Source organism: Apostichopus japonicus, chromosome 10, assembly GCF_037975245.1.
Source record: "Apostichopus japonicus isolate 1M-3 chromosome 10, ASM3797524v1, whole genome shotgun sequence".
Classification (NCBI taxonomy): domain Eukaryota; kingdom Metazoa; phylum Echinodermata; class Holothuroidea; order Aspidochirotida; family Stichopodidae; genus Apostichopus; species Apostichopus japonicus.
Window position 1 is genome coordinate 4,238,364 of NC_092570.1, and position 13,571 is coordinate 4,251,934.

The window sequence follows — 13,571 nt, forward strand, 5'->3', positions numbered from 1 at the left end:
GGAGACCTTCTCTTGAGAATAGATTAGTTCACGGAAATGCTGACAGCCGTTCAATGAATGAAAGTCCCTGCGGCATTATCTTGTCCTTTTTAACTTCAGGATGTAGAATTTTTTTACTTTGATACAGTCGAGTTAGTCAACACTATGAATTATACAATGACCACAAGCCTAGTTTTGGGAGTTCTGATCATGCAATCCCTCTTCCCATTCAATCCAATGTTCTTAGATCTAGTAAGATAATTTTTAAGTTTTTTAATCATGTGAAACAGACATTGGTGCTAACATAGTATGCTTTTCTGAGATTTATTCTGAGACACTTAGTATTATACAACTAGAAAATGGAAACGTGAACAGTACAGTATAATATGCTACATTTAATCATAGGCATATCATGTACTGTTGGCAATTTATACTGTGCAGCTTATTAAAAAAGATGAGCAAATGGTGTACATCATTTTATATGAAATTGAAAAGTTAATTTAAGTTATTAATATGGTTTTAAAAATGCAGAAAAGGTGTGAAAATGGGAGGAGGGGGAAGGGGATAGACACTCAGCACTGATAATTACTATATAAGATATTTGACAACTACATTAACATTATTCATTTCCTTGGGGATCCGTGTTGTGATTTCCTTAGTCTAGTAACCCACACGTGTAACGTCTAACCTCTACTTTAGATCTAGCATCACCAAAATATTTTACTCCCCAGTGATTCATGATCAAACTGCACATTGACCGATATATGTTTACAATCGGTTGCACAGTCAAACTATAAAGTAAAGTAAAACAACAGCAGAACTGTACAAACATTTGTCAAAACTTGTGACCGAGTTAGACTATGTGACAAGGAGGAAGCTCACTATCAAATTACAATGGAAACATTGCTTGTAGTTGTTTTTCCAATCAAACTGCTTTGCTTTCCACTACCTGGCTCGTGACCCAACTAAAATGCTTGGCAACCAATATATTGGTACCGAACCCATAGTTTGGGAAGCATACTACAATAGTTATTATTATATTCAGCATAAATCAAACTGGTCCATGAACTTGAACGTGTGAATGGTGAGAAGATTTCAAAGACTTCATCGATTGGAGGCAGTACCACAAATCACACTGGATGGGTGTTTCCCCCTGCCCCCCCCCCCCCCATTTTAACATTAAGGAACCAATTGTCATTGTTACCCAAAAGAAAGATATATCCCATGTGAACAGAATTCAACTTTTCTTCAGGAAGAAAGCTCTGTCTATTCATTTATATGCTGTTCAATGACAACGATTACAGATGATATCTGAGGCATTCCATGAGATAATATTACTTACAATATTACTAAAAGTACCACACCCACTCTCTATTACATACAGTACTATACAATATGTGTGGGTTTAGTGTTACTGATATATCACATAGAGGTCACTAGTATACTGTACACACTAGTATTAGAAATAGTTACTGGTTCAAACACTAACAGCTCATATAGATGCACAAACAAAGAAACTCAAAGAAATCCTCCAAACTACTTCACAATATTGCAGTAGTCATATGCAATGATGCTATATCCTTCTCAGTCTAACTATGTACAGTACTTTTCTAGATCTACCCTCCCAATCTGAATTGATAGTGTTTTAGCATATCTGCTCCCCATAAATTCAACATCTTGGACTCTCATGCCCACTTATTCCTCCTTTTCAAATCTACCATTCAGAAGTCAACCTGAATATGCACTCGTCAAAGAATTTTCTCTCTGGAAAAACATCCACTAGGTTTATTTTATTTATTGGTTCCAGAAAATGCCCTACTTCCAAAGGATATTTACCCAATCTTTGTGTGATTTGGTGCTTACTTGATGGAAAAGATGATATGAACAGAATCCTATCAAATGCCCCAGATTAGTGAAACTAAAGCAAGGATTTTCTGTCAACATTTTGTGTAATGGAATGAAAAGTGGGGAGGGAGACCAGAATGGTCCCATCTCCGGGAGAAGGACGGTGCTGAGTGGTTGCCAAGTCTAGTCGGTAGAAGGACGGTTTTTAATTTTTTACCGAGTCTAGTCTGGAGAAGGACGGTACTGAGTGGTCACCGAGTCTAGTCATGGTTGAACAAAGTGCAGTTGTTGTGAGAAGACAGGGAAGTGAAAAGTGAAGTAAATTGGTCAGTGTCTGTTTACTGTAACTGCAGATATGCAGTAACTGTTACAGATATTGACTGTTAGTTGACTAACATGTAAAACATTTTTCTTAAATTTCCACCCAAAAAGAATTAACAATTTCATTAAATCATGGAGCTAACGTAAATCATGTTTTGTAACTCCATGGTTACTTACTGTGTATAATATCATCTTCTCTCATTTTTTCCCACTTTTCCACCCCCCTTTTTGTTATTGGTTTTTCTCCCTTTTTTATTGTTGACTCTTTATTTTTATCCTCTGAAACTTTTCGAGACACTTTACTTATTTTCTTTGACAATTCCACATTATTTTGTTACTGTTTCATTTTGATTCATGGGAAACGATTTTCACTCGGGTACCGCCAATGGTTGTTTACCCCTCGCTCTTGTTTTTCAGATACTCAATGCTCAGAATGCTACAGAAACCAAAAAGCTAAACTCTTACAAGAACTTCAACAACACCTATTCATGTTGTTCACTGGTGTTGAAAGTCTGGTCACTTTACAAAACAGGACAATAGGGCATCTCAAAGCTTATTCTGAGAAATGTAAAACCCAACGAGGACGTATTAGACCTTTCTGAAATTTCCTGTTGTAGGAAGTACTAAGTGTAGATCTATATAAAAACCTACCACAGGGTAGTACCAAAGTTGTCTTCGCTTGACGTCAGTGGCATACTGTAAATTTTCTGGAAAAATTCTGGAAATGATTTCAGAAACTTTGTATGGCAGATTTCTTTGTGCAATATTGTATTTAGACCATAATTATTATTTATTAAGGCAAATTTACAATCTTTTGGGCAAAAATCAGCTGAGATTTCTATCCTTGAAATAATGAAACCAAAAACACAAATCAAGATCTGCTGTTTTCCAAAATGCCAATATGGCCAATTTAAAATTTTTTAAAACATTTTTAATCACATTTGTTTACCAACCAAGTTTTGTAATCAAATTTGTCCGACAAACCTGTAGACACAAAATGATTTCGTCACAAAATATGCTTAAAAAACACCAACATAACTAATGATTCATTTTCTTTTAGACACAAACATGCAAGCACAGAGTAATTGAAAATAGGGAAATATCTAGTAAGAGATTTGGGGTGGTTTCCGACTAAAACAGGACTAATAGCAACTGTTTAGCATTGTTCCGCATATATACAACATTTGTATGAGAGGGGGATACTAGCTACTTAAAACTGTGTAACGAGATATCATGAGTCCAATCATGTATTTAAATCGAGAAATTAAACTTCTTCCATGTGGTGATACTGTACTATATGTTATTAATGTTTCCCCTAGAGGCTAACATTGATCAAGTTTGCAAATTTCACAGGAGGAAAGACAGTTAGTACCGAAAAGACCGACCTTTAGCAAATACCAAGTCCTGTTACTTTTTCGGCCCTGAAGGGCTTTTGTCCCCATCAACGGATAAAATACCCATTCTCACATCTGGGAGCTGAATAGATAACCCGGGAATATGTTTAGTGAGCAGTTTTGTGTATTTTCAGTATTGCATGATTCGATATCATGAAACATGGAAAACATTAATATTCTGTCTACAGAAACAGTTGCATATCATTGAAATAAATTTGTGCATCAAACTTCCCGTTCACACATTGCTAAATGCCTAGACGATACCAAATAAATTATTCCCTGAGAACGAGAGACCAATAAAAAAAAATATGATGTTACAGTGAGAAATAAATGCGCGTAAAAGTGGGCAGTCGATGTGTTGGAAAAAGTGAACACTTTGTGATCTTTCCACCGGAAGTAATTTATCCAGTATTGTAATAGCAGACTGCTATGCAAAATGGGCGAATTGCTATGCATATGTGCAAAGATGTATAGTAATTCTCCTACGCAGGTACCGTAGTATTTTACAAAGGAAAGGAAGTTATAAGCCTTCAAAACCGCTACACAAAATTTGAACACTGAACTTGTTCCTTGTTCTACAATATTTCTGGTGGTAAACTGGTGACCTATATCAATTCCATTCTAGGCAGTATATTTCTGAGGATTGTTGAAACAACTCTGATCAAAGTTTAAACCCTTTCATGTGACCAGCTAAAGTTTATTCCAAAGACTGTCAATGGATTTATCAGACAAAAGAAGACATTAAGCGCTCATTTTTCCGGTTTCCTGTTTCCTGGGTAAGTTTCCAGTTCATATTAAATCAGGTTAAGTAGTAAAAACACAGTTTATTTAAATACAGCAATTTCTGTTGATTTTGGTTAAATTTTCATGAAGATTTTTTTACTTAAATCCAAATACCAATACGGTGAATTAAATTCATTAATTTCAAAATGTCCGAAAAAAGCAAAAGTAAAAAATAGTGAAAAATTTTTGTACAGCTTTTTGGCAGGTGACCAACTTGACCAATATTATTTGTCACAATGTGTGTAGGTAATTTACAAGCTTAACTGCTTCAATTGCTATTCGGTTCTATAGAAATTCCCCGGGAGTAATCAATGCTTAACACGGACTATTCTATGCATGAAAAACACATCCTTATATTGTCACTTCGGGTGTTAGAATGAGTGTGAGAGTCATTGATTGGTAGTGACCGGCCACTAAGGGTGTACAGTGTTAAAAGGTTACCAGTTCCCCCTTGACATGCTAGTGGCCGGTCATTGAGGGTGTACTGTGTTAAAAGGTTACCAGTTCACCCTTGACATGCTAGTGACCGGCATCGAGGTAAATGAATCTGGAGAAACTATCACACAGTAAATACGCGCGTACCATGCATGGAGGGTCATGTGATGTGTTCCAGGGTGGTACTAATATATTACTCTCCCCATTACGCATGATGATTTCACCCAACTAGTACGTAAATGTGTATGCGTGCTTAGAGCAGCAGACGACACCCATTACCTAGCAATAACCGTGCCTGTAGCCTAACGTGATAGCTATATTCCTGTCGAGCAGCATTAGGCTCTGTTCCATGGAGAATTCCGTGGTTGCACTGATCTAAACATTTCCCCACAGCACCAAACGCTCACCCTTGACAACCGTGGAACTACTGATTTGGTTCACATGCAGTGCTTGATGAATACACATCGAGTTATGTACGCGAACAGCAGACGACACTTAACGATGTTCCAGACGACACTCTCAACTAAATTCTTCACTAAAAATGCCGTTGTCTGCATTAACTGTAATTAACTTGCCCTTGTAAATAAACTTGTAAATTAACTTACTGTTAGGCAGTAGGCACTATCTGCATGTGTTAAGTCAGGTCTACCGAGAACACTCTCTTAACTTCTGCAGAGTTAGCTAGTAAACACACTTAACATGATCTTAGACACCCTCCAGTTCAACAATCCTTTCGACAAAAAATCGTTCTTGAAATACAATTCAGACATCGACATTTCCCGCTGCAAGCCCAATTTATCTGTACTTGTTCTGTGCCAGCATGTCTAACGTTAGCATATTAGCTTTGAAGTACCAGTACCTTCTTACGCCGTTAGTTCCCATGTCCGATCCGTCTTGGTGCAAATCTTTCACGAAGTCACTAACACTATTCTCGAACTGCTACAGAGAAATATCAATTTGGTACCACCCTGGAACACATCACATGACCCTCCATGCATGGTACGCGCGCGCCCAATTGACATGAATCCTCCAGATTTATTTAACTCGTTGGTGACCGGTCATAGAGGGTGTACAGTGCTAAAAGGCTACAAGTTCACCCTAGAAATGCTAGTGACCAGTCATAGAGGGTGTACTGTGCTAAAAGGTTACCATTTCATTCTAGACATGCTAGAACGAGGGTACTAATGTTGAGAGGAGACAGGTAAGCAATGAAGCAAAGCAAATTTATGACCTGGTACCTGGAAGTGAATTTACAGCATGCTCTCAAACTAACTGACTATCCAAGCAGATTGCAAAAGGATTATCTTGCGGCTTATCCAGTTAACTATGTACAGTAGTTCTACAGAATTTGGAACTGATTCTTCTCTGATCTTCACACCACAAAATATACACTACAATAGATTTATACTCTTCAGCAAGGTATAACTTCACATTGAATGTAGCTATGTATGGAGGTTTACCAAAAGACTAAAACAAAAGTTGTTAGCTATGAAAATCCTATATTTCAGTGTACATACTGTACCTGTACAAAACCGATTTATCATGTTTGCATTCGAGGTAGCACAATACCTGGCAAATTCTTCTCTGTACAGGATAACTTTGAGAAACAAAATTGTCTCCAGAAGATATTAATTATCGCCTTTTAGTACTTTAAACACATGGCTAAACTTACCACAAGAAGCCCGGTGTAGATCACGCAGAGAACTGTAAGTGCATAGAATAGGGTGAACCAGTTAAAATATGAGTGAGTCTTAACTGCTATAAATCTGCAAAGAAGTGAGACAAAGAAAGAAAAAGGATTAAAAAATAGAGAAAAACAAGGTTACAGAATTATTGGCATAAACATTTTGACCCAATATTGACATTCTGTTTCGAATTTACAAAATGGATTGTACATTTAATACTGGTACTTCTTCAGTCATTGCAGTGAAGCTGTTGCTGTTGCTACGACGCAGAAACAGTGCTGCCTTCGAAAGTGGCATACAGTGGGCACAGTGCCAAAGTTTTAGGAATTATTTTTAGATTGGGGGTGCAGCGTCCAACAAGATCTTTACGGTCTCGACATACCGCGATGTTGACTGTTTACAATACAATGAGAAAAGTTTTTCCTGGGCTGCCCCTCAACAAGCCTCCAGAAGCTTTTAAGCAAACTGTCAAGACACATCTCATCCTGCAATACTTATAATTAGGAATATAATACTGTAGATCCAGCATTATGTTGTATGTCTACTTCTTCTTTTGTTTGTAAAGTGCTTGTGAGCAGACTTCATGTTTTGTATTGAGCACTTAAAGTAAGTGGTATAAATAATAATAATAATAACAATAATTATGTTCAACAATGGCAATGACAACAATAATAATAATAATAACAATAATAACAACAATGGCAACGAGGACAATAATAATAACAATAATAATAAGAAGAAAATAATCATACTACTAATAATAATAACAATTACAATAATAATGATTTTAAAAATACCAATAATAACAATATAAATAAGAACAATAATAACAGTAATAACAACAATGACAACAACAACAATAATAATAATAACAATAATCATAAAAATAATAACAATAATAACAATAATAATAATACTACTAATACTAATAATATCATTATTAGGAGGAGGAGGAGGAGGAGGAGGAGGAGGAGGACCGAGACATAGCAAGTAAATATTAAGCCACTGGCACTCTGTACAGTACAACCTATATATACTAATAAGTAATAACATGTACAATATCAGTAGGGACAGAAAGTGCTGCACTGGTATAAAAACCTTCCCGGTCTACGTAAATAAGACCTACTGTACGCATGCCAGAAATGACTGTAACAATGCATGTGATTTTGGTCACACTTGCCATGGAGAAAAGGAATGTACAGTACTTCTCCACTGGTTCGTTAAAAGGTCAGGATAGTTTAATCACTTGTATATATTGTCTCTCAGACTACATCTGTAGACTCTACAGTGCTACGAAATGAATTTTCCCCTAAGCCTCCTTCATCCATACATCTGTACAATATTACTCCCATAGTGTTTACATTTCAAGGCCATATATATGTTTACCTGTATTAACATCTTCCAGTTTAATTAAACTCCTCATTGGAACAGATGTAACAGTATTGATTGGAGAGTATACCTGATGTCGGAAGAGACCAGTGTACAACTCAGATATTATAAACAACTACTGTAAATGTTCTACGTACAAGGCTACAAGCAAACAACAAACACACCTCTGAGTAAACAAGTTTCTTTTTTTCTATCTTTCTTGTAGTAAACAGTGGAATAAAGGGGTAGGTGAAAGTGCTGAGGTGATTCAGAAAGGGGAAAAAGAGGGAGTCAACTGGGAAGTGATTTCCAGGTCACCGTCCACTTCCTCTTTCCTCCGAATATACAATACCAAAGACTTTCAAGTTTAATATTTCTAGTCTTTTTAAATATTAAAACCAACAAGGTTCCAGGCTGCGGATGCCTATCACGCTGGAATTGTAGTAGTTGTAACCCTTCAAAATGGTAGATTTATAAGGAAGAGGATATGGGCATTCACCCTGAAGTGGGTCGGTGATGATGCACTGCTAAAATGGTACTAAATGTTATCGACTAGATATATGTTTGAAATCAGGAGAGGGTAGACTATGAGTAGTAGAGTGAATAGCCAGTGTAATTGCAGAACAAACAAAGCTATACACTCATCTTGTAGAAGAGTCCACCTGTGATGTTCAGACAACCTTAAATGAAAGTCAATGTCGGCCTAGCTATAACCAGCAACTTTCTTGCAACATCAGTCTGGGCCGTCAGTTTCGCTTTGGACCAATGCTTCTTGACCTTTAGCTCACTACTTGCACCTCTTTGCACCTCTTTACACCTTTCTGCACCTCCTTTACACTTGGAAAAGCACTTATGCCAGATGACATCAGAACATGCACTGACTGTTTGCATTAGGTGTTTGTTGTCTATTTCAAAAAGCCTTGTACCCTCAGGAGGTGTGTGTACCCTCAGGAGGTGTGTGAACCCCCCCCCCCCGGTTGTGGAGCCTGCTTCAGACAGACTTGTACTCAGTCATAGAACCTTGTACTCGTTCTCATGCCATTGTACTCGTACCTCATGTCTACGTTAAGAACTGACGGATAAACTAACCTGTTGAAGTCGTAGGCATCATTTTCTGCTATGATCCAGAAGTAGAGCCAAGCTGTTGCACATAGAAATGAAAGAGTTGTGATTCCTGCAAAGACTTTCTCTGCCTGAAATGAGAAAAAAAAATAACATTGCTCACCACAAATGACCTTTGACCTCCATAACAACACAATGGTTGGATCCCCATACCAAATATGAAGTTTAATAGGTTTTCAAACCTTGACCTCCACTGACCTCACACGACCTTTGACCTTCACAAGAACCAATCTTGTGCTCAATATGATGGATCCACATATCACATAAGTTCAACCACAATGTATGCTTTGAGTTATCATGTTTATAAGCCAAGGTGTTACTCATACACATACACACAAACACACCCAAACACCCACACCAATACACGCATCCACATGCACGCACACACAATCACATAGATCATTACATAAATCCATTAAATTGCCTTCGGCAAGGGAAGACTGATTTCGTAGTTTCCCATTTCTTTGTTATTTTTCAGACAATGATTAAGAAATGATGAAACCATACATTTCAGATCGATCTAAAGCTTTACAAGTATCTGATGGCACTGAGAACATGCAAAGTTCTTCAAAATTAAAACAATTTATCGTGCTCGAAAACACCATTTTCTCTCAATGAACACAACTCTCAGAGATGCACAGATTCTGTAGACCTGTTCTACTGAACAAAGTTGTTGACAGAAAAATCAATTTTTTACCGAGCCGTCTTCTAAAGTACCAAGCGTCTTAATTATGCTTTATGAACATTGTAGTACCATGACCCTGTATCACCCTCAGGGTATGTCCAGTGTAAGCCAATTAAAAAAACAGACAAAACGAAGAATCTCATATCTAGGCAAACAAGATTTCCTCAAGGGTAATTGGACTTATTTTTTGTATGCTCAGAAAAGTACTCAGGAGGAACGGCGCCTCGACATGATCCCTAGCTGCTATATGTGTTGTTGCTATTATATTATTTCATTGTCTTCCTGTCACATTTGTTGCCAAAAAATGTTTTTTTAATTTTGAAGGGGGGAGAGGGGGGAGGGGCAATATAAAGAAAAAAATCCTTAGATAAAACATTCACACTATTTTTTATTTTTTTGGCTTTGCCTCACAGTCATGTCTCCATGGCAGTGTAGAATATGTTGGCAAGTTAAAAATTTGGTTGTCAAATTTTTCTGTAGCATTTTTGAAGTCTGAATTTTTTCTCTCATTGAATACTATATAGTTCCTACATGTAGAAACTGCTACACAGCTTTACATTCTTGCAACTTAACCACTTTACCTGTATATAGCATTTTGAATTTTTGAGATGCAATTTTTTGACTGGATGAATTATTCCCAGGTTGGTTTCCAAACACTGTACTATACCATACCATACTATACTATACTATACTATACTATACTATACTATACTATACTACACTACACTACACTGTACTGAACTGTACTATACTATATTACATTACACTATACTATACTACACTACACTATACTACTCTATACTATACTAAAGGCAGAATCAGTAGGGTTATGGGGGAAGGTTGCATGGGGGAAGGTTGCATGGGGGTGTGAGAAAAACAGATATTATGAAAAAGTCATGATTTTGCCATCACACACCACATGAACAATTACCTAGTGCCATTTTAATACAAGAATAAAGGTTCTAATTCTCGTAACCCCTACACCCTACCCCACCCCCAGCTACCACCCCACCTCCTCTGTCTCTCCGAATAACTATCTATAGTTGCCAACGTCACTGATAACGAAAAGCTCTGTTGGTAGGCTACCTTAAACCCCTGCATGCCAATTTTTCTGTAAATCCTTTTAAATATATCCCATCAATTATTTTTTATCATTTGAATCATTACTTTGCAAATTAAAAACTGATTTATTACAAGAAGGGCTTCCTATGCTGACTATAATAAATAACAAAAGTACACATAGATCACTGACTGCATGGACAAGATTGCCAGAAATTATATATCTGTCAGAGCTTTTCCATATAATTTTCTGAGATAATTATAATCCAGCTCGTAATCTAAATCCTCCGAGGAGGTCTGAGTCACTTGTAACACAAATCTTGACTCATATTACCCTGTTTCATCCCGCTGACTTTTAACGGCAGATTTCTTCAAAATACAAACAAACTGTGCACGTTTCAAACCCATCTAATGTTTAAATTGAATCAAAATTTCCAATCAACACTTCCGGCCCCCCCCCTTCCCTCCCCCTCAACCATGCTTGGATATACATGTGTAAAAATATCAGCTCGCATTAGAGACAAACTCAGATGGAAGAGTAGTCGTTGAAAATATTGGCATCCACCCTGTGCTCTTGTCTTCTTGACCTAGTTTTTAATCTATGTTTCTTTAGTTTTGGAGATTTTCCAAAGATCATGCCGGGGTAGAAGCTACAGTACATTACAGACTTCCCGTTTTCGATCCCTGAGATGAAGATAACGGCCGAGATGAGTCATGTATGTCGTCATACTCTACTTCTGACTAAACAAATTTATATCGCGTGGGATTCTTTTAGCTCAGTGACTTCATCCACGACGGAAGAGATTAACATTAATGAAAGATCAAAAAAAATCGTGGAGCTCCAGATGATATGATGATGTCAGACATACAAATTATGTAATTTTGTAAGTGTCATAAAGTGAAGCTTAATTATATAATTTCTCCTCAGTTCCTATGACATTCCTAATTATTGTAATGTAACCACTACTGATATGTGTTATTATCCCCGATGTGGGATTAGGAGAATTGTGCGGTGCTCAAAACACATTGCCAAGTCGGTGGTAGGTCAAGTACGTAGATGGGAAAGCATGTTGAATATTGGAGACAGGTAATTAAAGAGAGGAGAGTTCAAAGTTAAATTTTTATCTCATCTAGTACTACAAACTCAATTTATTACAAACTAAATCTGTGTATATTATATTCAGATTGAGTTGGGCTAGTATCCAGCCTGGAAATAGCTAACAGAACTTGTAAACTATTTTGTACTCTTCTACCTATTTCAGTGCCTATTTTATGAGCAAATGGTTACAGTGGACAGAAATTTTAACTATTTCGATAAATTTGGTGTCCTATATGTGGTCAGGGGCATAGGAGCCAGGGGGCACTGGGGGCACGTGCCCCCCCCCCACTATTTCCAAAATAGCAAATGTGCCCTACTGGCATATACTGTAAAATGTGCCCCTTTGATGAAGAACTGTCTTTTGCATATCTTAAGCCTTTGTTAATTTTAATGTTTTATTTTAATTATTTATTTTTAGTCTGTACATGCTATTTTTAAAATGGCATCCCATATCTTTTGAAGCACAGTTAACAATAAACAATCTCAATAAATAGTATTGATAGCATACTAACACATATACATTTAAGTGATATGGAAGGTGTGTATCGGTTTATAGCATAACGAGTGGTGGTTGAATGAGAAAGTGCCCCTCTGATGTTGTGCCCCCCCCCACTTTTTGGAAGCTTCCTACCCCCTGTATGCAGTACTGTGTAACTGCCTTGATTTTGCTATACTCATACAAGTAATCAAATTATACCATTCCATTGTCAACTCTATGTACAGTATGACACCATGCATGTTTTTTTTTACTATTAAAAAAAATAAAACAATAATACTTGGCTGGGGTTCCACCTAAATTTTAAAAACCAATACATAGAAACTGCCTCTAGTCTTCAATCTAAAAGATTGATTTTTGCTTTTAATACCTATGTGTTTACAGTAGGATATGGTCCGTGTATGCATAATCACTTTCATTTGGCCAGCTGTTAGAGAAGGGTACTTTACTAGTGGGTACAGTATGTCAATAGTATGTTACTGCATTGAAAGGCGCAGCAACACTGTGTGTATACTGGAAGCCATAAAAAGTGCTCACTCTGGGCATTGAAATGCATACATGTATGTCCTCTGAGGGAAAAAGCCTTAAAAAGAGGATAAATATTTAACCCAACCATTATCTTTAGCTTATGATTGTACAGGACAGGTATTAAAAATATGAATTACTTTAAAACTTCTGTATAGTTTCTATTCAATTTTAGTTAATTTCACAGTACACTAAGATTCCAATGCTTCAGTGGTGTATATAGGTGTAATGTTTTCATATAGAGATGACATACTTTCCAAAATGAAGAGATTAGTTGTTTTTTCTTGTTGTTATTGTTGATTTTTCTCTCTTTCTTTCATTTTTAACATTAATTAAGCCAACACAACACACACTTATGCTTAAATTTATACAGCATATCATTTAAACACTGCATAGCTTGATCAATGCACCATGAATGACAGACGGAAGTAAAATAGGTAAAATACATATTTGGGTCAGGTTTACTGTGTAATGTACACTATTGTAATGGTACACTGTTCAAGTTATGTTACAGTATATGCACAACATATCCAGGAAGGTTCTCAGCCAAAGGGAGGTTAAATACAAGCACATTATTTGTACAAATTCTTCATATGAAAGCCTGTACTAAATGTCAGGTGGCTTCTGTCTCCACCATAGGTAATCTCTAGCAGAGCTCAGCTGGCAAACACTCGAACATATTGTTGTATACTGGTAAGCTAGAGAAAGAACCTGAAAGTTTAAATGTCATGAGAATATTGTCAATGTTTGTTATTGTTTGCCTGAGTAGATCATT

At 36.7% G+C, this 13,571-nt stretch overlaps 1 protein-coding gene across 3 annotated transcripts in view; it reads right to left on the minus strand.

Annotated features, from left to right (window-relative positions):
* LOC139975241 (glycerophosphodiester phosphodiesterase domain-containing protein 5-like) overlaps positions 1 to 13,571 on the minus strand; it is a 48,003-nt gene that overhangs the window by 25,737 nt on the left and 8,695 nt on the right. For all 3 annotated transcript variants that reach the window (XM_071982983.1, XM_071982981.1, XM_071982984.1), the window contains exons 3-4: positions 8,900 to 9,003; positions 6,430 to 6,523 (exon numbers count right to left, since the gene is read on the minus strand). In XM_071982983.1, coding sequence (XP_071839084.1) covers positions 6,430 to 6,523; positions 8,900 to 9,003 — 198 coding nt within the window. The remainder of the gene's footprint in view (positions 1 to 6,429; positions 6,524 to 8,899; positions 9,004 to 13,571) is intronic.